We start from the raw sequence: 24,685 nt of genomic DNA, 5'->3' as shown, positions 1-24,685 counted from the left end.
GAGGAGTGTCACTCCCGTGTGAGAAAATTATTTTTTTATTATATTCTTCACTTTTTTTCCCTTTCATTTGACATTAACGGAGGTCATACCTTCTTGGCATTGACCCAGCGTCTTGATTTTGAAAAGGACCCAAAATAGAAATATTGACCCAGGTCTTATGAGGAGTGTTACCTCCGATGGGAAATGATTTTGATTATATTATTTACTTTGTTCTCTTTCATTTGACACCACTCGGGGGGTTTGGGTCATACCTTCTTGGCATTTCAAGATATGAAAAGGACCCAGATCTTATGAGGAGTGTCACACCCGGTGGGCAAATTATTTGTATTATATTCTTTACTTTTTTCTATTTCATTTGACAAATGTGTGTATAAATGATATGTCATGAGACCATTGGTGCTCCAATTGTATTGGCTGTGGACGGCGAGTGGTAAATTGGGTGATGATGTCACAGCTCATTAGAGTTTGTCACTCGGTCTATGGCAACTTGTTGTAATGATCAAATCCCAACCAAATCCCCCATAAAAATGCTGTTATGGCGCCCTCTATAACATTGCTAATGTAGATCCTCACCTGTGGGTTCCAATATGAATTACACGTCCTAACGCCATAATGTCCAGCACCTTTCCCATCCGGGATATAACTAGAATTCACAGATGTCTTGATATATTGGCATTGGTCATTCCTTCAAAATAACGTCAACGCACATTCATAATACATTAATTTTGAGCCCACTAAAAATCAAAATGTTTACGTGTTGTGCAAGCAAGCAAAATTTAAAAACTCAACCCTTACCATTATAACATTTTTTGGCTAGGATTTCAATAAGATACGACATCCATGAGCTGCGCTTTATTCCGCGATGTACACGGTTCTCAAAATCATTAGAGGATATTTGACATGAGTGCCGTACCAGATTCTAAAGTTGCGCAATTAATCAGGTGATAATCTTTTATCATTCACTGAATTCATTTATCTGAGGCTCATGACGTTCAAACAGGTCTTACCTCCTGTACACGCCAGCCGGTACTAATGTATGTCCCCATCTCATGGCTGCAGCCTGGAACTCATGGGTGATTCCTGGAAGGACGTAACTCCTGTAACCTATTGAATGGAGAACTATTTAATCTGAGTATTTCATGTTGAGGCTACGGTGTGCATTGGCTTCCAATCCAGGACCGAATTCTTTTTAAACTTCTGCTTTATGTTTTGAAGCCGTGCCCCTAATTATCTTTGTGAGCTTCTTTCAACCTATGCTCCCGGAAGAGGATTGAGATCTTCTTCCGATAAGGCTCTGCTTAGACAGCCTAGGCCACGTAGAGCAGCTGGCTTAAATACCTTCTCTGTCTCTGGCCCGAGGGAATGGAATAAACTCCCTAAAGCCATCAGGGAGTCTCCATCAATTCCAGTTTTCAGAAAGAAACTGAAAACTCACCTCTTCAGTTAGCTTCTTTCTTGTTCCTTCTGTGTTTCTTTTTTCCATCCTTTCTCTCCTTGTTCAGCGCTTTGATAATTTTTAAAGGCGCTTTATAAATATCTTTATGTATGTATGTATGTATGTATATCCAGTGGCGGCGCCAGGGGGCGTGGGACACAATTGGGCTTTGCTCCATAGATGCCCCCTTTGGGGTCGAAAGGGTATGGAATTTCTGTGTTTGCCCCTCTAATAAATTAGTAGGAAACAGGTCATGAGTAGTATGGGGGCAGTTAGAGACATGATTTTATCGATTAATTTTTTTATAAATTATTGTGTACACATAAGGATTGGCAAGAGAGAATCTTCTAGAGTGTAATTGACCAAAACGAAGGTCTTAAAAGCCACAAATATTTTATTGTCGATGGTTTGTGTACCTGGACATATCTGCTGTTTTAAAAGAATGCAGCAATATTTACGGCCAAAAGGTGTCGATATTTACGGCCAAAAGGTGTCTCTTTTTTTGCAGTTATCCCCATTACAATTTCTCGTTTTTGAGCGAACGTCCCTACGACTCAGAAGCTAGCGTCCCAGAAGCGAGCGTCCCATGATATTAATTTAATTGATAAATAACGTCCCTACGTCTCAGAAGCGAATATCACAAAATCTGAACGTCCCTGGAGCTGATCGTTCCAGGATATTAATTTCGAATATCCTCATTAATTATATAATGAGGAATTATCCGATAAAATCATGTCGCTAATCGCCCATATACTACTGCTGTGGAATATAATTGCTGACAGTATTGGGGGGGGGGGTACCAGTACTGTGATCTCGATCTCACCATCGACAACTGCATGGAATAGAACATATTGAAAGCTGAATATTGTAGCTATAGCGTGGTATAAATAACAATATCGCCTATCTTCAATCTTCAAGAGTACACACTCTGCTTTATTTATCATTGGTCCAAGAAATTTTATGCAAAATGGTATGGGTAAAGTTTACTATGTTTCCTTACCAGAATACTCGATGTCTTTCATTTGTTCGTCAGTCAGGTCAAGAAATGCAGGCAGCCAATCATAAAAAACGAATTTCTATACAAATAAAACAACCATTGTGAAGATATCAGGTTTCGTATACTACTGACAAAATATATTGCAAATAGTCTATATAATGTACTATACGTTCATTTCATGTTGCGTACCTGATATGTGCCTATTACCCATTTTCGAGCTTCCTGGTAAATTCTTTCATCAGACCAATCTGGATTTTCCTCGCGAAATTTGTCCGCCCAGTGGTTGTGCCATCTAAACCACAAAATACCAAACGTCAGAAGAAATGGATTTTCGTTTCCAAATGAGTTTCCAAGCTCTAAATAAAATCAGTTGAATTATACATGTTATATGTCGTTCAAAACTACCCACAAACATCCCTCACACTTTTTTTAGCTCTTAGAATTTATAGAATATTCTCAATCATCCAGGTAGACATGCATAACAAAATGAATAAAATCTGTCCATCTTGACTTACTTAGGTGGAACTTCTTGAAAAGGATATTCAAGCGGAAGACGACGAACCTTTAACATCTTATGACGTGCTTGAGTTGTTTACGTGTGTCCCTCCTGACGGTGCGGTTGAAGTAGTCAGATATTTCTGCTCACTGAGACATCGCTGAGTCAACGCACTAACCTTTTCACAGAGCAAATTTCTTCCCTTTTGGAACTTTGTCTGAACTCTGCCTATTTTGTGTATGACGGAATTTTCCAAGCTGCTAGCCCTACAATCGCACAACTGCACACCACCAACGCATTGGTTTCGTTATGTGGACGATACTCTCGTGAAGTTAAAAAAAAGCGAGTAAGTCCCTTTCTTTAAACACATCAAAGCTGTACACAAGAATATCAGTTTTACGCAGGATGGTGTACAGAACAACAAACTTCCATTCCTGGACTGTTTAGTCACTATTGAGAACAATGGCTCGATAAGTACCACAGTGTATAGAGAATCCACACATACGGACCAATATTGCTGTTTGATTCGCACCGTCAGCTCATTCACAAACTAGGGGTAATTTAATAAAACCCTATTTCATCGCGTGGAGAACTATCCATCCACCAAAGAGGCTAAGTTGGAAGAACGCAACCATCTAAAATCTGCGCTAGGTACATGTGGGTACTAAAACTGGACATTTGAGAAAGCTCTCAAACCATGTGAGAAATCAAAACCTACATATTTTGATTCAACTACCACTAAGAACACTACCATCCTGTATATCTCAGGAGTTTCGAAGAAACTTTAGGCGTATTTTCGGAAAACACGATGTCCGTATCTTTGAAACCTGGTAATATTCTGTGACAGAAACTAGTGCATCCTATAATACCCTACCCCCGGAATAAACCAAGTAACATTGCTTATCCCATCAAGTGCAAAGACTCTGACTGATTCGAATGATTCGGCATTTTCTACGCACATCAAATATAGGCCTACATTTGAGGTTAAAGATGTGTTAATGCTCGACAGAGAACATAAGTGGTTTGAAAGAGCGGTCAAGGAGATCCTACATGTCCGACGGGAGGAACCTTCGCTTAATCGAGGAAGGCGACCTTCTCACAACCTTTTAAGGACCTACGACGCATCAATCAGGAAAATACCTCGACTACTCTCCCGTGACGTCATACCCTAAACTGAGTCACAGGTCAATAGTTCAGAGCCTGATCAGTCAGCCTGATGATGAGTCTTGGATGAGACTTGATACTGTCACTATTAAAAATAGTAAGTCCATGAACAGATTTAATATTCATTTTATTTCGTTAAAATTTAGTTTTAGGGAAACTTACTGAAAAACCGCGTGGCATCCTTGAGTTTATGTTCCACAGGATTCGGTGGATTTGCCATTGGTAGACCAATGAAGTTTCTCTCAGGATATTGTGATTCTCCCTCTTCTCCATTGTCAGCCAAACGTCCGTCCTTAAAGGAACGGAGTTTATCAGCCCAAGTCTTTGTTGTTCCATACACAAGACCACCATCAATCCAAGGAGTGTGTTCATTTACCTAAAATGGAAAAATGTTATTTGCAATATTATAAGATTATTCATGTATTTTAATACACGAATAATCTTATAATATTGCAAATAACAGCCTCCTTTTTATCAGAAGTTAGACAAAGCTTAGTATCTAAAGTGTCCAAAATTCTCCTGTCATCATATCATGCAAAAGACCAAACATGTTTCGCATTGAAACCAATCAATCGATGCTCTAAGTAACAGCGATTCGATGACTGCATCTCCATTATGTTTAGGATGTTTACAACTGACTATTTCGGTATGTCCCAAGTCATAAGTGAAGATCGATGCTCTAAGTAACAGCGATTCGATGACTGCATCTCCATTATGTTTAGGATGTTTACAACTGACTATTTCGGTATGTCCCAAGTCATAAGTGAAACAGAAACTGCGTCATTATCGCCATTGCGCATCCTTGACGTTAGTATGCATGTTTTAAATGATGAAGAGTATCGTTGGCTTTGTTGCGCGGTGTGGTTTCGTGAGCATGTGCAATTTGGTTTAATTTCCAAAGGAATTCGGGAATTACCGAAATGTTCTATATTCGACATGACAGAATCTGACCTGATTTCGTGGTGCGTTTGGCGATGATCCTGTATCCAAACTATAGCGACTTCTTACAAAAGGCATCTTGGTTAGATGTGGATCGTTACGCCTAAACTCGTGCCATTCAGGAATGTCAATATATTCATATTCTACCGGACATCCAGATCGACGAGTGTTCAGAATTTCGTCTACAACTTGTTGGCCTATGAAAAAGTAGATTATGATTATAATGTCATCATGCACGTGTTTACATCAAAATATAATACGTTCTGGTGCGTAGAAATGACCAGTGCAACTCTATTAAGATTTCACGCCACCAAATCACACTACGAAGGTTAAAAAAAGTGTTTTTATTGTAAGATTTAATGGAAAAAAGTTTGAAAAGAGGTTTGATGTGCCTATTTCTTTGCGCAGCTGTACTTTGTGGATGGTTTTCTTAACATCTAAGCATGAAAAGATTACATTTGTTACACTTCTGAAATTTGAGGTATGTTTTTGTTCTTCTTGACCAGATGACGTCACTACATAGACTAGGTGTGCTGTATACGTAAGATTGAAAGGATTTACAGTTTCAACGCGTCACTGCGAAAAATCGAGCTGCTTACCTACCAAAAATTTGTTAGATATATGGTATAAGATATCATCAACATTAGGTAAAATGGTGTTTGGAATGAACCAAAGAGGTTTAACAATGACAAAAAGCCAAATTCCTTCAGGCCTTTTAACACATGAATGAATAGGAACTCTATTTCGTGGCGTGCACCCTTAATACTTGAAACGAAAAAGGTGTTTAAAATTTATATATATACTACGTAAATACAAGAATTCTCTGTATGGCATTCCTGACTTTTGCTGAATTTCCGACACACTATTCTAATTGCAGAGAATTACACTATAGTTTAGTGGCTAGTATTCTTCGACAACTTACAGAATTGACATAAACACTTTGTGGCGATCCTCAGAGGACTAATTTTAAACTTACTTACAGGTGTCAGAAGCTACTTTTGGGTCGGTGTATTAGATCTATGTAAAATGTAATACATAGAAGTGGAATTAAGACAATATAACCGATGTATTTATTACTTATTATATTTACTTTACTGTAAATTACCCAACTTACTAAAGAAGGTCAAAAGGACTGTCTTTCCTTTGAAAGATGGTTTCCCTGATGGCCCTCGCATAGCTTTCCAGCTAAGTTCAAAAGGATTTGGTCTGTGTGTTCCTGTCATAGAGTAAACTCCGTCGCTATACGCTACCGGTAATCGTCTACGTAAAGGTAGGTCTGGGGAAAAGAATTGATTGGATTAATGGAATTAATTTATGTTATATACATCCTCATCGGCATTGACGCTCTACGTGAGAATTAATGGTATGATGAAAGAAGATGCACAGAAAACTTATCCAACTCAGAGCCAAATTTTCGTCCCCATTTGTCAATTGTTTGTCCCATTGTGGGGGGAAGCAAATCCAAATTTTCGTCCCCATTGTCAATGTTTGGTCCCATTTTCATTCATTTGAATGACATTTTACTCTTTGCCATGTCCATTTTATCCCTGAAAAATTATGTGGGCCCTGGCTCCCGGTTCTTAAAACCTTTATTCAAAATGTTTTAAGAACATTTAAATGTCGGGTTATGTCTGGTTATAGAAAGATCATGAATACATTTTTAAAGCGCTATTATAAAATAATTTGTCAGCAGTTAAAATGTTTTAATCACGTTTTCAAAAATGTTTTATGAATGTTATTTTTATACCATTATTATAATAGATAACCATTATTTAAACGTTTTTATACCATTATTTAACCCGACACTTAAACCTTTTCTGTAAAACGTTGTATGTCTACTGGGACATCCCGGTAAAGATTATTTTGAAGACCACTCCTCCCTCCCCCCCAACTTACCAGCAGCGCCTAAGTTAGAATTGGCTTTATTATTGTACCAGCCATTGTAACCTTCGTATTCTCTCTGTACCTTATCAAACACGCCTATCCTTCCTGAAATTAAAGATATTCAAATACCGGACAGAGGCTCCGTTAGATTTTGAATATTGGGGGCCCAAAATTATTGGCCTGCTCCGAGGCGCGAAACGCTGAAGGGTGTGGGTGTGGAAGCTTTTGAAATGCATACATGTTTACATAAGAGTGTCCGTTATTATATACTCACTAAGTTTGGTCAACTTGCCTAGAAAGGTCAAATTTGCCAAAATTTATATTCTGTACAATCCTATGCAAGTCCCACATCACATCGCGATTCGCCATTTTTTTCTTATTAAGTTTGGCTGGTTCCCACTGGCGTCACAGTGGAGAATGACACAGCTAAAATAATCGACCGGAAATTAGGGATCATTGAAAAGATTTTTAATACGAAAGACAGAGCGCGGGGGCGAGCGGTCCGAATTTTGAAGTTTACGTGGTGAACTATTCCTACAGGGAGGGCGAGTTAGCGCAGCGGTAGTTCCCTCGCTTTGCACCACTGAGGTCCCGGGTTCAAGCCCCGACGCGGCCCAAGGACTCATGTGCACTTGGTTTATCCCGATCCATGCTCGCTCTCGCAGGTTTTCTCCGGGATCTCCGGTTTCCTCCTGCTTTCAAAAATCGGTGATTAGTTGTTTCGTTATCAAAAACTTCCTCCACCCAATGGAATTTGGAGAGCTGCAGAAAATGGGTGGATGTTACAATCTAAGTGCGGATAGGTTTGCGCCAGGTTCGGCTGCAACTAGCCTAGTTGATGCGATCTGATTGTGATGATTCACCACGCAGCGAAATTACAGCGCTTTGAATCCTCTGGAAAAAGCGCTATATAAATTCCGAAATTTATTTATTTATTTATTATTTATTACACACGAGCCAGCCGCAGATCATCTATCACAGACATTCACAAGACTGTATCATATTACCAATTGGGAGGACTCAAAAGGTATCGACAGTAAAGCTAGATGTCAAGACCACTATGCGGCTGAAAGAAGTCATCTGGATTCGCCGAAAAGGAAAAGACACCCTAAACAAGAACGATGGGGCTTAAATCACTCAACAACATCTTTGAACAACTCATCACGCCCTCTATAGTGGTTCCTGTTGCCTATAAGCATGATAAGAGGAAGTAGTTAGATGTGATGAGCTGCCAGAGCTATTTATTGGATTTGTATAAAACGAATCATGTTAACAGTTAAATCTAACAATGCAAATGAACTTGTTTTGTCAAAATTTGACCGACGGACACCGACTAATAATGGGGGAGGGGAGGGGGATTTTGGACAAGGCCTGATTGATGGGCACAAGCCGTTTTGGGCAATTTTCCTAGTGAATTTTCTTAATTTTCAAGTCGACTGCCGGGGGGCATACCCCCACCCCTTGCCCATATGATGCTACGCTGGAAAATCAGCACTGTTTTCAACAATTTAATTAAGTTAAAAAATATATACATAGAAGAGCTTAGATGCAAAATGTACTAAAGTCCACCCGAGGTCGAAATTGAGTTTTTGATATGAACGTATTTACACGTTAAAATACATCTTTTGGTCTTTGTTTCACATTCATATCTTTTTTCGTTGCCGAGATATTCAAATTATTGATTTCCGGAAATCTTCGTTATTTTCCGGAAAATGGGGTAAAATTTGAATAAAAACAGCTATAAGAGACCAATAAACTCACATTTTAATGTTTTTAGTTTATTTAGGCCACAGAACAGTGTTCTTTTGCATTTGAAACCTAAATACCCCATTTAAAATAATTAATTTAGTCAAAATTTAGCAAAAAACGAAATTTCGTGAATTTTCGGAAAATTCCCCAAAATGGGCAATTTTGGTCATTTTGGCTAAAAGATAAAAAAAATCATAATTAAAAAAGGAAATGAGGTTTTTGTTTAATTCTTATTGATATGACAAGCAGTTGTCAAGCTCTTAAGACTGACACACTAAATTAAGATCAGAAACGGTAAAAAGGGGGGTTTCTAGAAAGGGGTCAATATGTTTAGTGGCAAAACGTACTAGGTCCACTATTTTTTTAAACAAAAGATGTAATAAAAAATATACGAAGTTTAAACATTTCAAATAAACCCGTAATTTTGGTTCACTATGACGATACCTTAATCCACAAGCAATATGAACAAAATCAACCAAACTAAAATGGCCATATCAGAAAAACTTGTTTTTCTCAGAATTGTACTTTGTGGACTTTGGGTGTTTGTCGGGGTAGGTGTGTGCGGTGTACGAGGTAGGGTGGCATGTGGATGCATCTGTGTGGGGTGCGTGCATAACTTACTTTCAAATTCTCTTATTTTGGCTTCAGTTGTAAATTCTAGTCTAGTGGAAGGAACTCGCTTCATGTCATCTGCAGTAGTAGCTGGAAGAATAGGTAATACATAGGTTTGTCGCGGGTAATAAAATAACAACAATTAACTTGGTTGAAGGAATTTATCAGATTGGTGGGGTAACACCTTGGTCTGGGGCGGACATTATAAAAATGAATTTAGAAGAGCAGCAACGGCATCACTTGCATTACATTCCAGATGTTAAATCTACATCATATGCAAAATTTTGGAGAGAGTGCCCGTTGAGGGCGCTATAACCCCCATTTTAGGAACAAAAATGTGATTAAAAAAAACGGACTCGTGCGAATTTTCTAAAATTTTCAGAGTATGTAGTTTGAACATATATATCAAGTAGTTGCCCTACCTGCTCTTCTCCGAAAAATAAAAAGTCCTATACCTCAATGATAATGAAACCTTGGTGGTAAATTAATAAATACCCTTGTCAACTACTATCGGTAATGTATAATAATGATTTATTACCCGGGTTAAACTAAGTACTTATCCCATTGTATACCACATATATTTACTGAAAGTAAACTTGCAGTGGCGGAAACAAAAAGTAAAAGGACACCAAAACTACACAAAAAAGACACAAAAAGTATGGCTGATTCTATCTTTTAAATATGTGCCTATTTAAGCGTAAAGGGGCATGGACAAGGTCGCGTAAAATATGGCAACCAACTTATTGTCGTTTATTCGTGTATGCTGAACTCGAATATTTTGTCTGCCAAGCAGTACTTGAATCCCATCACCTAAAAACGGACCCCATAATGCCTCTATAAGATCATACCGGGAACAAAAATTAAACATGCTCCAAATTCACTCAAAAATATCAAAAAATTATTCGTCTGTTCCTCAGGATCACAAAAATGTAACATTTGTGCGCTTAGGACACGTAGTTAACAAGTTAAAAAGGTCCAAATTCAAGAGATTCAGGAAAAGAATATTTCGCACTAAAATATCTGGGATGTGAAGATTAGATGATAGATGATCAATTAAAGCAATGACCGTTGACCTTTTGTGTTGTGTATAACATACACACTAGACTTCACAGATTATAGAACAAACTATTCCTTTTTCAAATCTCTAAGCTAGGAGAACAATTTGCCACAATTTGTACAAACATTTGAGCAACTTAGAATTTTGAACCCTGTATAACATGCAAATCGACATTAGAACTTTTGTGTCCCATAACTTTTTGAATATAGTACGCGCCGTAAGCGCATGGGCCCACGCGAACATTTTGACATGTTTGAAAGTGTCATATGAATTAAACTAATCCCCCCTTTTTTTTCACGGGCACGGTCTCAAATTATTGTTTGGCAGACAAGACAACAGATTCGATTTCAGCGTACTATATTGATCAAAAATAAGCTGGTAATTGCCTACTTTTACGCAAACTTGCCGAATGGAATGCCATTTTTCAGACATTGAACCAGTCTAATAATACAAGATATAAAGAGATTATTTACCAGCACGAGTATCCCCTATTTCTACTGTTAAACTTAAATCACTGCTGGTGTTTCCGTTGTTAACAATTGTCGCATAAAGTTCAAGCCCACAGTTGGTCTGTTTTTAAAACAAAAGAACATCAATACGAATAAAACCTTTTTAAAGGAGTAGGTCGTGATCCTAGCATCCACTTTTTATGACATTTTTCAGTAGATATCAACGAAAAAAGCTTATTCCCAAAATGTCAGTTGATTCTGATTTTGCGTTTGCGAGTTATGCATGATTATATGTATTACACTGCTCCATAAAATTTGACGATATTTTTGCTAAACGAATTTAGGACAAAGACCTCGGTCGTAATTCTATAGAATTTTCACATCATGCTAATCACTCGCACCTGTAAGAATAGTGTCTTTGAAAAAAAATGGTGTCGTAGTCAATCTAACATTGCACACATACACAGGTGTAGAGTGCATCCTGGTTATAGTGCGGGGCAATATACATACCAAGATAGTGTAAACCCATTGCTAAGGTAATTAAACCTGTTGCATCACTACTTCTACGGCGAATTGAGTTTAATTAGTGACTAATGTTGTTTAAGCACATATTAATGGTCAATTGGCACATTTTGTTTGAGACCCATACTGCATTCACAAGACATGTACTCAGCCGTTGAAAGGGGAATTGTTACAATTTTGATATCATTGTAAAGGGTAATAAATTAGCTGTCCATTGGTATGCAACACAATATGTCACAAATAATTAATTTTTAGATATAGATGCTTGAAAAAAACAATGCAATTTTTTTGAGGAATTTATATTAATGGACAGCAATCACTCACATGTCTGTTGTTCCTTTCCGTTGGATCCCATTCATCGATAAATATCTCCATATATCGATCATTTAGAGATGTTTCCAATTTCCACTCATAAAATGCCGAATTTGGATTTGGTAGCACCGTAGAAAGGAAGACACAAACCTTGCAAATAAATATATATTTTATAAACGACATGACAATGACGCGCAATTGGTTATTTTTCCATGTTTCCATTGTTATGTATCCATGTCATTTTTATGAAAGTATTTCGTTTGTAATTAGATGTTTAAAACGAATTAATCAAGATAGCTCAATCGATTAGGTGCTAGACTGTGGTGCGTGTTTGTACGACAGTGTGGTCTTTGTAATTGTAAAAATCCTTGTTGGGGGGTTCCATTATTATTTTACTTGTTCAGTGGCGTATCAGGGTCAGTTTAATATCATACACATAATTTCCGGTGGGCATCATTTTGGCCCTACGTTACTGTGATAATTTCGCACTCAGCGCAAAAAAACCCCTCAATAATTGTTCACTATTTTAGCCCAAAATTAGGTGAAATTTTGTGTTTACCAGGCCAATTTCTAATTTTACACTATTGGGGGATTAGGGGTCAAAATTTCCATCGGAGTTTTCTTTGGCGAGTTGAATTACCGAACCAACTTATTTGGGGGGTTCAATCCCATTGAAATTCCATTGAACAAAAACTTGAAATGATTAGAGCCACAGTGGTTAGCGGAAACCTGCAATGTGTGCAGAGGCACTGTTTATTTGGCATACCGCACTGTGAATTACAAAAGATTTTAGTGAATATTTTAAATTGATATTGTATGTGCATTTTAATAAGCGCAGTCGTCAAAATCAAGAGAATACTTACAGTTCCATTCTGAGATTCTAGTTTAATTGTGATACTTCTAATATCTGGAATGGGAACATTCAAATATCGAATATGACCTGCCTGCAATGAGACTACAAGCCTGGAGTCCGTCTTCAGAGTACCAGGTTCTAAAAGTGAAAGAGCAACATACAATTACGATTAATGTTAACCAGTATTAAAAGTAACATTAGAAACAGAGATTTTGCTTGATCGCATCACGATTTATCTCGCCATGTCGTCAAGTCGGATGGCACTTAGACGTTTCCGTACTATTTTCATAATCATGATTGTCTTAAGGGCTGGGGTATGAACGTTTGGACAGTATATATTGTGGGACATTAGAGCACATCAAACATATCGGATTGCATTCTGAATACGAAGAATGTCCTTCTGATATCAAATAATTTTTATTTTTTCGCAATGTAATACACAAATTATTAAAATTTATATTTTTGATATTTAACAGTACTCGAAGTAAACTTTATAAATCTGATGATTTATACTTAAAGTGTATGTAGGTGGGATGAAAAGCCGACAATCAATTGAAAATTTTGACCTTTCGTATTGAAGATATAGATTTTTTCCCCAAAACACCAAAAAAATTAGCTTTTGGGGGAAAAAATCCATATCTTCAATATGAAAGTTCAAAATTTTCAATTAATCGTCGGCTTTTCCTCCCAGCTACATACACTTTAAGAATATATCATTAGATTTATAAAATTTACTTCGAGGACTAATATATATCTAAAATGTGAAAAATATCAAATTTTAATATATAATTTGTAATAAAATCTTGAATTTCAAACAATGGAAATTATTTGATATCAGAAAGACATTCTTCGTATTCAGAATGATGTGCTCTCATGTCCCACAAAAATACTGTTGAAACGTTCAAAACGCTCATTCCAGATACATAAAAGTAACAGTAATTACAGTATACAGTAAAGATGCTTCATCACCTTTACAAGCAACGAGTGCTAAGACGTTCTTGATATTGAGCAACATGTTGAAACGTGAAACACTGATTCTATACTTTTCAGCTGGGTCGCTTGCTATCTCATTCAATTCATACACACTGATGTTTCCTCCAATACCGACAGCAAACAAAGTGAGATCTTGTCCTTTACGGCCGTACATTGCAGGTTGACGTACATCATCTTCTGATGGTTCACTTGTTATTAAGATGCAAACTCGCGGAATACTCTTTTTTCGACCATTGGTTTCAAAGATATGAGATAGGTATTCAATCGCATGTCCGGTTCTTGATGCGTTACCACGTTGGTATCTATAAAAACAAAGGGAAAAAAAAAGAAAAGAAAGAAGAAGAAGAGGAAGCACAAATGTTGACCAGTCCGGACAAATATCAAGATTAGGAAATAAGACAAATCTGGCAACACTTTACCCGATCACATGGAAAGGTTTGGCTATAAAACGATTCTCTTATAAATGCATCTATGCACATCTTTGAACAAGTTCATTAGGAATGTTGATATCAACTGTGAATTTTGTTCATTTTGAACAATTCCAAGTAAAAACGTTTTTGTTTTACTAACGTTTTTTTACTCCTAAGACAAGACTTTCCTCAAAACGAAAAGATGACAGTGAAAAAGACAAAGGCATGGTTGTGGTTCCCTATATAGAGGGCGTATCCGAGCGAGTGTCCAGGGTGTTTAAAAAACACGGATTTTCCACAGTCATGAAGCCACATCATACCATCCACAATATGCTCGTCCATCCGAAAGATAAACTTCTCCCTCAACAGAAAGCGGAAGCCATTTATGAAATCCCCTGCGGTGACTGCCCCAGTTCCTACATTGGTGAAACTGGTCGCCCCTTTGGTATCCGACTCAAAGAACACCAGAAAGAGGTGGGGGAAATTTGAATCAAAACCATTTACTCGAGCACAACGTCAATCATCTGTCACGGACATTCACAAATCCGCCATCACTGATCATGTGGCCTCTACAAATCACTCCATCAATTATTGATCGTGAAGCCGACAAGACCATCAGGTGGCTGAAAGAAGCCATCTGGATCCGCTGAAAAGGACATGACACTCTAAACAAGGCCGAGGGGGCCTACTCACTCAACAACATATTTGACCAACTCATCACGCTCTCCACGGTGCATCCTGTTGCCTATAAAAGCAAGCAGTCAGATGTGATGAGTTGCCAGCCTGATGAAGCCACTAGTGTAGTGGTGAAACGTCACTTAACACGTGAGTAAAACAACTTCGTTTTTACTTGGAATTGTTTAAAATGAACAAAATTGACAGCATCTATGCACAGTTTCTACCTCGATACATCTGAGCAAACAATTTCGTCCAAGCAAGCATAAGAGCTGTGTGAGCTTCTACCTGGTGACTAGTGGAAAATACCGCATCAGTGATTGGTTTTTATCAAAACCCCGAATGTTCCCTTCATCCAATCAGAATTTTTTTTTATATCGAACGAAAGCTAACACTTCCCGCTAAAAACACTTTTTTCATTACGTCAACAGATGACGCATTTCCATTGCAAGGTGAATATGGTAAATCTGTTCATAACCACGTATTCACGCACAACTTTTTAAATTATATTTAAATTTAATTAATTTTTTGAAATAAAATAAAAACCTCACAGCAAATAATTTAAATCTCACATCAGATTTGCATGATATTGCATGTTAAACAAATATCCAAACCAAAATTAACACAAAATGTCCATCATTTGCCCGGACTGGTGAAAGGTTATACAGCTCTTGAAAGTATAAATAATAGAAACATATTTCTTTTCATCTTCATGGTAACATCATTTTCGACAAACGATTTCGTTTTCACGTTACACGTCTCTTAAACATCACCATGAACACGTTACTTCTTCTTAATCAAAGTTTGCATTTTGACATCAGAAAGGTGTTTTAAACTGTCGCTGATGAGAACATATACGCAGGTTGTTTTCAGTGGCGTAGCTGTAATTTTATGGGGCCTGTATGAGGCGGGGCCCATTTCACCAAACAAAAATGAGGGTAAGTGTGGGTGGCACGCGGACCCCCCACCCGCGAAATAAGTGCACTTTTCGAGTAAAAATATTAAAGAATGTCCACAATAAAAAGAAAAAATTAGAAAGGGACCAGTTTTTATGCAAAACTGTTTAAAATAGCTTTATAAATTGAATTTTTAGATGGAGTTTTTTGGATTTTGTAGGGAAAAAGTAACATTTGAGAAATTCCTCACCCCATTTAAAGAAGCATTTGCCGAATTGTTATAAATGTAATGTCCTATGATACTAACGTTATATTAGAGACCATTTCCACGAGATCTTCCTTGTTGTTCACTCCTCCAAGAGATACTTCAGTTGACGAATGGTTACTATATTGAATCACACCAAGCCGAATTGCATCTCCGTCAACATTGAGTAGATCAATCATGTTGGTAATGAATGCCTTTGTTTGGCTAAAGTTATCAGCTCCTACCTTATCAGCACCATTGATGACAAACACAACATCAAGTATTGAAGATTGACAGACTGTAAATTCAATTTGAATAAAGTCAGCGCTTGTAATTGCTATATTATTATCATGATACAGTAAACATGGCAGAATATGACTAGGCAAATTGAACAAACCGTCGGGTGAGTGCAAAACGGCCATATGTGACATTTTTGTAGAAATACATTTTTGGTGGATTATGAAAATATTTGCGCATATAAAAAGGAGCTATTTTTCAAGCCTTAAAAATTTATCAATTAATTTGTAATTAAATTATCAAAATGTTTAAAAATAATAAACAAGTAACCAATTGAAACACAGAAACGTTTCTCCTCCAAAATTAACAAATGGGTCATGTGGCTTTTTTGTCAGGGAAAGATAAGGCGGCCCAATGAAGGGTTCGAAAATGGAACCTTGCGGGACACCAGGGGTGACTGGGTCTGAATACCGCTCCATTAATTTGATACCTAAACGCCTATGGTCACGCAGGATACTGAAATACTTATGGACAGTGCGTGAACATGATTATATTCCCCAGTAAAAGCCAAAATTGCAAAATGTCCCATGTTTAGCGGCAATTTTATGCAAATTCACTTTACTCCTTCCCCCTCATATCCCAGCGGAAAAAAATCACTAGTGATTAATACATGACATGTACCTGTTTTCTCACAAGCTGCCACACCGTCTAAGTATATATCCTTTGTCGCATTCCCTGATTCCCGATAGAAAGATCCCCAAATCTCTGCCTGGTTTTCAAGGTCAGCAAGCCCAGGTATTTCTAATTCTCTTCTCGCAAAAATGAGACGAGCGGCCAAGGCTGAGTAAAACGGTTTTCGAAGCTCCAGCCATTGTACACTCGACCACGGCTTCCCTATCAGGGATGAGACAGCTTTGTCTATGGCTACGAAAGATTCGTTTTTTGTCGTGTTTTTGGTTTCCTCGAAGATTCGCTCATCAACCTAATTATAGTAATGAAATATTATAATAAACAATATATTATTGATTTTAGGGAATGAACAATGCTAAATGCGAAAGAGTGAAAGTTGATAAGAGTGGTATCTCTTTTGATAGTTTACGACAAAATATATTAACGGCTATGTAAAATAAATTTTTAAACGTTATTTTGTGCAATTTATTATTTTGTTATTTTCTTTATGTGATATGGTAAATTGTCATGTTTTCAGAAATTCAAATTCCAGCCTATGTTATGTTATTCCCCTTTTTTTTTTTTTTTTAAAGTTTGTTGAACTATTTCATGGTTTGTGTGTGGTTTTGGTTTTTTTGGGTTGGGTTTTCAAAATTTAAATAATTTTGTACTGTTTTGTACGATCAGGTTAGGCTATTTCATATTTGTGTTTTTAATAATTTAACATTTTTTTAAATATTGTTCCTGTTTTTCACAGTGTTTCTTTTGACTATTTTGCAAGTTGTGAATTTTCTAAAATTATGTATACATATGATTAAAAAAAATAATTTATCTTGTCAGTTTGCAAACCTAGTAGTCAGCATGGGTTAATGTTAGACAAAGCCATTTCACTTGCTTTAACGTGAGACTTAGGGAGTGTTCATATTGGATCCCCTCTAAAAAGGGTGGATTTTTGGTTGATCCCTCTCCTCTTTTTATGGTCTAAAATATTTTGATCCCCCTTCCATGTCCTGAAAAAGATAAACCAACATATATGTGATGCGAAAAATTCTTGGATGTAGAACAACGAAACTGTGACGGCAAAAGCATTAAAATTAAGTGTGGACCCAAGTGGAGGTGAATTTGCTAATTGTTAGTCCTGTGCGCGCGAAGCGACCAAAATGTTGCCATTAAACGCTAGCAATTATTGATTTCTTTTGTATTCTATTAGGATTTTTAGGGAGGGGAGCATCGACCATGAAATTTTTTTATAAGGGACACATCACCCTATTCCACCACCAATAGAGAAATGAGGGGCATAATTAATGACACCTCCGGGGCCTGCTTTGACCCCATAAAATTTTGAGATATGACTTTCATGTACATTGATAAATTAAATATCCGGAATTGGCTACATAATACATCAAATTTTAAAATGTGCCGCGAAGCTTCCGCAAAATGTTTTAAAACTGTTTTTGTAAAGTTGTCTTGTCAGATCAAACAATCTTTGTTCAGATTTGCTATGGACAACAGACACTTATCATAGGTTTATGTGTGACATTTTCTGATGAGAAGGACTTTTCCCGGTGGAAATTGGCGTCAATCACACCAGCAACAGGTTAGCCAAATTTTGTTATATCATAAATGATGAAGAACATTTATTACTAACATACTGCCACACCCTATCCCCCACCGGACCTTTTGGAGTTATTACTCATTGGAGTCAAAACTGTTACACCGAAATTGAAATGTGCACACATTTTGTTGATTTGAAGCTTAAAGGGACCATTGAAAGAAAAACATATTTGGTATCAAAATAAAGCTAATTACATATAAAATCCATTTCTAAAATGATAAACGCAATATTCCTTCATTTTACTCTCCAAATCAGCAAATAAAGACAGAGCGCCGAATATTGCGTCGTTCCGCCCAATTCATATGTGCAGAGACACGTGGCAACCCCTGTGACGTCAAAGTGGTTATCCTTTCCGCTGCATGGCAACACTGCATAGGCCAGACTTGGTCCTAAACCAACGCATGAACGTGTTTACAGCAATGAACTTTCCTGTGCCTTTTAGGCCTAATTAGTAGGCCCCTATATTAAAAAAAGAACGATATAAATTACAAAGCTACAATGACTGTTGCAAGATGCCAACCATGAGATGGACACTATACTGGTAGGCCTACTATGATAGCCCTATATAGCTACAAAATTGACCAACTACGGGGAAACACAAGTATTAGGCTACATTGACAAAGTAAAGCTGTACTAGCTGCTCGGCTTTTGCAAGAGAGTATCATTTGTTTTGAGGCATTCTGATCATGCTGATATAGCAACTCTTTACTTATCTGAAATATCTGGTGAGGATAGAAAAGAGAAGGCCATGATGTTTCGGATTAGCCCATGACATGCGACTTAATTTCTTCAGGCCTAATAGCCTACCTCCCGGGCGTGCGGTCTAGGTTTACCACCGCCGGGCCTAAAACGCAAGCCGATCCTGACTCCGGAGTTTGGAAGCTGAATTGCGAATGCTTAAGGGCTGGGGTATGAACGTTTGGACAGTATTTATTGTGGGACATTAGAGCACATCAGACATATCAAATTGCATTCTGAATACGAAGAATGTCATTCTGATATCAAATAATTTTGAATTTTTGAAATTCGCAATTTAATACACATTTTATGGCAAATCATTAAAATTGATATTTTTGATATTTAACAGTACTTGAAGTAAACTTTATAAATCTGATGATTTATACTTAAAGTGTATGTAGGTGGGATGAAAAGCCGACGATCAATTGAAAATTTTGACCTTTCGTATTGAAGATATGGATTTTTCCCCAAAACACCAAAAAAATTAGGTCTTTTTGGGAAAAAAATCCATATCTTCAATATGAAAGGTCAAAATTTTCAATTGACTGTCGGCTTTTCCTCCTGCTACATACACTTTAAGAATATGTCATTAGATTTATATAATTTACTTCGAGGACTGTTATATATCATCAAATTCGAAAAATATCAATTTTTTATAATTTGTCATAAAATTTGTATTATATTGTGATTTTCAAAAAATGAAAATTATTTGATATCAGAAAGACATGCTTCGTATTCAGAATACAATTCGATAGGTCTGAGGTGCTCTCATGTGCCACAAAAAATACTGTCGAAGCGCAATAAACGCTCATTTTAGATCCCTTAAAGTGTGATTATGTTTCTTTAAACGGTCGCTCCGTGTAGAGACACACTTATGGGACCAGGTTCAAAACAAAAGCCAGGCTCGGGAGAGCGAGTTGGCGCAGCGGTTGTTCCCTCGCCTTGCAAAACTCATGTCCCGGGTTCAACTTCAAGCCGCGGCGCGCGGCCCAAGGACTCATGTGAACTTGGTTTATCCCGATCCCGGGATCCCGATTCCATGCTCGCGGTCGCAGGTTTTCTCCGGGATCTCCAGTTTCCGCCTGCTTCTCAAAATCGGTGATTAGTTGTTCGGTTATCAAAAACTTCCTTCACCCAATTAAATTTGGGGAGCTGCAAAGATAATTGGTGGATGTTAGAATCTAAGTGCGGCTAGGTTTGCGCCAGGTTCGGCAGCATCACGCCTAGTTGGTGCGATCTGATTGTGATAAGTACTGTAGCGGGACGGCCGTTTGTCTAATAAATGAATTATGCAAGTCAGGATAACCGGGTTGACACCAGTCCCCTGGGGGACACTGTAATTTTTGTGTGAAACGTGGATAAGTTGTGGGGGACAGAACCCCACTTACTGCCTTGTAAGGAAAACACGGAAGCACAATAACATTTATATATATCACAATAAACACGTTTAATTAACTTTTAAGGTCACAATCAGCAACAATCTCAACAACATACCATTACTCCCAACTTAACTACCTCCTCACCCTCAATCTGGTTCCCACCCTCAGACAATAAAATTAAGGTCTGAATCGGATCCTGATAACTCACGCCCCTGAATCAGAATGTGTAACGCCCTGAATCAGAATGTAACGCCCTGAATCAGAATGAAAAAGAAGAATAAAGAATACTGCATTATCTGTTTACTTAACAAAATATCCCCACCCCCGGGTTATAAAATTAATGTTTTATTACGTAAGCCCGAATAATAGGCCTACACTTTAAAGTATGTGTGTATATAATGTATTTGTGTAAAACTGCTTACAGAGCTTACAGTACACCCCTAGGTCATCATCCTCGGCCTCCTTCTCCTGCTGTCATATATCCCGTGGGTCAACCATGTGTGCTTTCCCTCGGTACGCCTACACCCCGTACCCTCACATCAAGCAACACAAGGTAACGCTCCACCTGTCATGATGATCTTCACGTGCACCCTCATGCACGCCTTCTGGTCTACACTCAGGTAACGACGACACACGACCCCCTGGGTCGGATCCACTACACTCCTGGGTAGGGGCGTCCGTAACCAGTTTGTATATGTATGGGTGTATATGCATGATCAACTTACCTCACAGAATATCACTAACCCCTGGCCTCTCTTTATGCGATCACACCTAATGCTTCATCTCCCTCCTTCTGTCACCACTCCTCTCCTATGAAGCCTGCAAGCACCACCCACGGGTGCCAATATCCCATAGGTGTGACACACATCTAGGCCTGTCCCCAGGGTATGGATATCTCTGTGCGTGTGTGTACGGAATGTTTGTTTGCACATAAATATTCATAACACAAATAATTTACATAGTTCATGAATTTGACATCCTTAATATAATATGAAAAATATGGGCCTACATGCATAAAAATATCAATATGTTTTTATTTAACATGTTTAAAGTTGACGGCACGGCGCGCGAGTATTTTATAATAATAAAATATCACATTAGCAGAAGGAGGATGATTTATTTAAAAATACTCCCAAAATTGCCATAAAATAATTAATTAACACGACAGAGCAATACATCCCGTCCCTCTCAATCATGTTTGTCATGCTCAAAATTAGTTTTGCTCCCTCCCTCACTTCAACAATAATTATGATGTGCGACTTCATAATTATGCGCATGCGCAACAAATAATAAATAGAATTTTGTATCGCCAAAAATATGAAATTTGATGTAAAATCCTGACTTGACATTTTGGAAAATGAATACATGCAAGCGCCTACGCACAATAAGCAATCAAAAAGATCACTGATACATGACTTCAAAAATGCAATTTTAAAGCCTAAATTCGATACTGACATTTCGAAAATGTTCCAAAATGATTCCCTAACATTTGACTTTCTGATCTATAACTTTTTTATGACATAATTCATAATAAAACAGCGAAAATCACTAAATATACTTGCCGTCAACACAAAGATATACAATCAAACCTCTCACCTGAATCAGAATGGCCCAAGCGTCGCCTTGCGTTAACCACGCCGCAAGCCAACCAGCCAGAACCGGTTCTGAGTTGAACGCGTAATGATGATTGGTCATCATTTTCATAATTTTAATTGGTCAGCACATGCGCTCAGCCTATAGGCCTATGTGAATCACAATTAGCGCTAATTTTAAAAACGCGAATTTTATATAATCAAGCAAGTTAGTGATTTTCAGAAATACTTATTTGATTCAATCCCGCTTCACAGCCCCCTCCCAGAGTGTGACGTCCCGGCACACAACGCGCAAATACAAAGCGGGATTGAACACGCGCCGATACCGTCCATCTACTACACAATTAATATAAGTTTTTTTAAAAATCTTCTCTGTGGTCTTGATCCCTCTGCTGTCTTCTGATTGGTATTTGGTTTTGAGTTCGTGGCTCGTGGCTTGAAGCTGGTTGATTTAATTAGACTCTTTATAGCTGCACCATGATTTAGAACAATTTTGGTTGATATACATGTAGGTACACATGTATATGTAACTGCCGTTAAAGAATTACACCTTGGATACAGTATAGATTCGACTGATCATCAGGTGATATACATGTAGCTATATATGTATATCCAACTGCCATCTTGATTAAAACTATTAGCCATCAGTCGATTTGATTTTGAGTTGATATACATATGTATAATTTGTATATCCAACTACCGTCATGATTAAAACCATCAGCCATCAGTCGATTTTGAGCTGATATACATATGAATACATGAATACAAAAGCCACCTAAGTCCATGCGAAGTTATTTTGAGAGAAAAACCTGTGTATCATTTTAATTCCTTCAGTTAGATTTACCTGGTCAATATGGTAAGTTTTACGTGCAAATGAGTGGATTAACCTGTATTAGGTATGACGATTAGCATTTCAGGGACTTCGTGGGGTTCATTTTAAATTTTGGACTTAGGTGGTTGTTTGAATCATATACAAAGACAACAATGTTAGAATGAGATTACCACTAGTAAGATAATACAAAATAAAGCACACAGGTATGTATAATGTTGATAAGCATTCTGCCATGTAATATAAACCACACACTTTCCTTTATTAAACCCATTTTTTGTTCAAAAGTCATTCTCTAGCAATGAATGTGTTACAAGTGGACTTTTATACATACTGGATTTCAATCAATGTGTTACAAGACTCAAATCATGGAATTGGGTGATTCTTTCATACATGTTATTTTTCACATGCCCAATAGACACAGAGGATGAATTTGAGTTGTTCTTTCATGCATATGACAGGCCTATGTATAGCAACAATTTCCCATGCTTAACTCAATTTGGCCAAAGTATGGACTTAGGTGGCTTTTGTATTCATATATTCATATGTATAATTTGTATATCGCACTACCATCATAATTAAAACCACACGGTATTGACTTGACTCGGGCTTCGTTTTTTTTCTTCTTGCATTACATTTTCATTCTACACAACAATCAACATCATCTATATTAGTCTTTTAGTTTTTCACATAGATCAGTTTGTTTCCACTCCGTACCAGTCTTTCCTTTTTCAATAAAAATTACTCTCCATGGGTCAAATCCTTCCTTTTACTAATATTTCTTCTGTAGTTCTATCTATTTGAAAATGTTTGTTTATTTTATTTTTTTCGTTTTTTTTTTTTTTTTTTTTAAACAACTTTTGTAAAAAAATTTTTTTTTTTTTTTTTTACAACTCCGATCTATTCCTTTCCTTGATATTTTGCTTCTCTTTCTCTATTTTTTTTTTAATCCTTCCTTTTACTTATTTCAACTTTTTCAACATCAACACAACTATTTTATTTTAAATTAAACACTTCCTTGCCTTCCTTTATAATAAACCTCTTTCTCTGATTTCCGCATCCTTCCTTTTGATTGACTTATTTCCAAAGCGTTTTCAACAATAACAACTTAAATCTTCTTTTTCAGCAACTCAATTCTTCATTAATTTTTCTTAATTTGCTCTCTCATTCCAATATGTCACTCAGAGCAACTTTTGGTAAAATTTTACAATTCCGATCTAGGCTCTAGGATATTTTGTCTCTCCTTCTCTGACTTTTTTTTCGAATCCTTCCTTTTACTTATTGCAACTTTTTTTTCCAACATTAACACAACTTATAAAACATTTTTTTATAATTTAACACTTCCTTTCCTTCCTTTATGATTGACACCTTTCTCTGATTTCCACATCCTTCCTTTTGATTACTTATTACAACTGTTTCAACATAAACACAACGTATAAAACCCTTTATATGTATATAATTAAACACTTCCTTGCCTTCCTTTATGATTAACCTCTTTCTCCATCTTTCCTTTTGATTTATATACCTATTTCACCTCTTTCTCCATCCACTGTGCCCCCTGTACCACCTCTACCACTACTGCTGGACCTTTCGCTGTATACCGTAAACGTTCGCCTAATGGCGCTCCTGGGCTCCTTTGCCTTGGGGTAAATTTCATGTACAAATAGAGAGCTCCGTCCTCTACAAATGCCAAAAAGAATTAAGGGTATGTCCCCTTATTTGCTGGTGGGATTTTAATGGGAGGGCACTTTTAGTTTGTGTCTAAAATTCCAGTTAAGTCAATGGAGTCCATAGCGCCATTAGGCGAACGTTTACGGTATATATCGCCAGCCTTCAATTTCACCTCTCTCACGACCAATATTTCTTCTCTTCCTCGTCACTGGTGTTGCTTGTACTACTACTGGATTCCTTCTCCTTCTCCCCCTCTACATCCTCCTTC

At 37.3% G+C, this 24,685-nt stretch overlaps 1 protein-coding gene across 1 annotated transcript in view; it reads right to left on the bottom strand.

Annotated features, from left to right (window-relative positions):
- LOC140152206 (dual oxidase 2-like) overlaps nt 1-22,023 on the bottom strand; it is a 42,401-nt gene extending 20,378 nt beyond the window's left edge. Inside the window, 15 exon segments of the mRNA XM_072174504.1 lie at nt 574-685; nt 1,008-1,104; nt 2,436-2,511; nt 2,622-2,788; nt 4,255-4,468; nt 5,044-5,228; nt 6,146-6,307; nt 6,928-7,020; nt 9,286-9,366; nt 10,807-10,903; nt 12,480-12,607; nt 13,439-13,764; nt 15,751-15,985; nt 16,606-16,906; nt 21,922-22,023. Of these exon segments, the coding sequence (XP_072030605.1) occupies nt 574-685; nt 1,008-1,104; nt 2,436-2,511; nt 2,622-2,788; nt 4,255-4,468; nt 5,044-5,228; nt 6,146-6,307; nt 6,928-7,020; nt 9,286-9,366; nt 10,807-10,903; nt 12,480-12,607; nt 13,439-13,764; nt 15,751-15,985; nt 16,606-16,906; nt 21,922-22,023 (2,376 nt within the window).
- Nucleotides 22,024-24,685: the final 2,662 nt, after the last annotated feature.

Source organism: Amphiura filiformis, chromosome 5 (assembly GCF_039555335.1).
Source record: "Amphiura filiformis chromosome 5, Afil_fr2py, whole genome shotgun sequence".
NCBI classification, from domain to species: domain Eukaryota; kingdom Metazoa; phylum Echinodermata; class Ophiuroidea; order Amphilepidida; family Amphiuridae; genus Amphiura; species Amphiura filiformis.
Note: the sequence above shows the minus strand (reverse complement) of the source record. Positions and strands in the feature narration are given on the sequence as shown.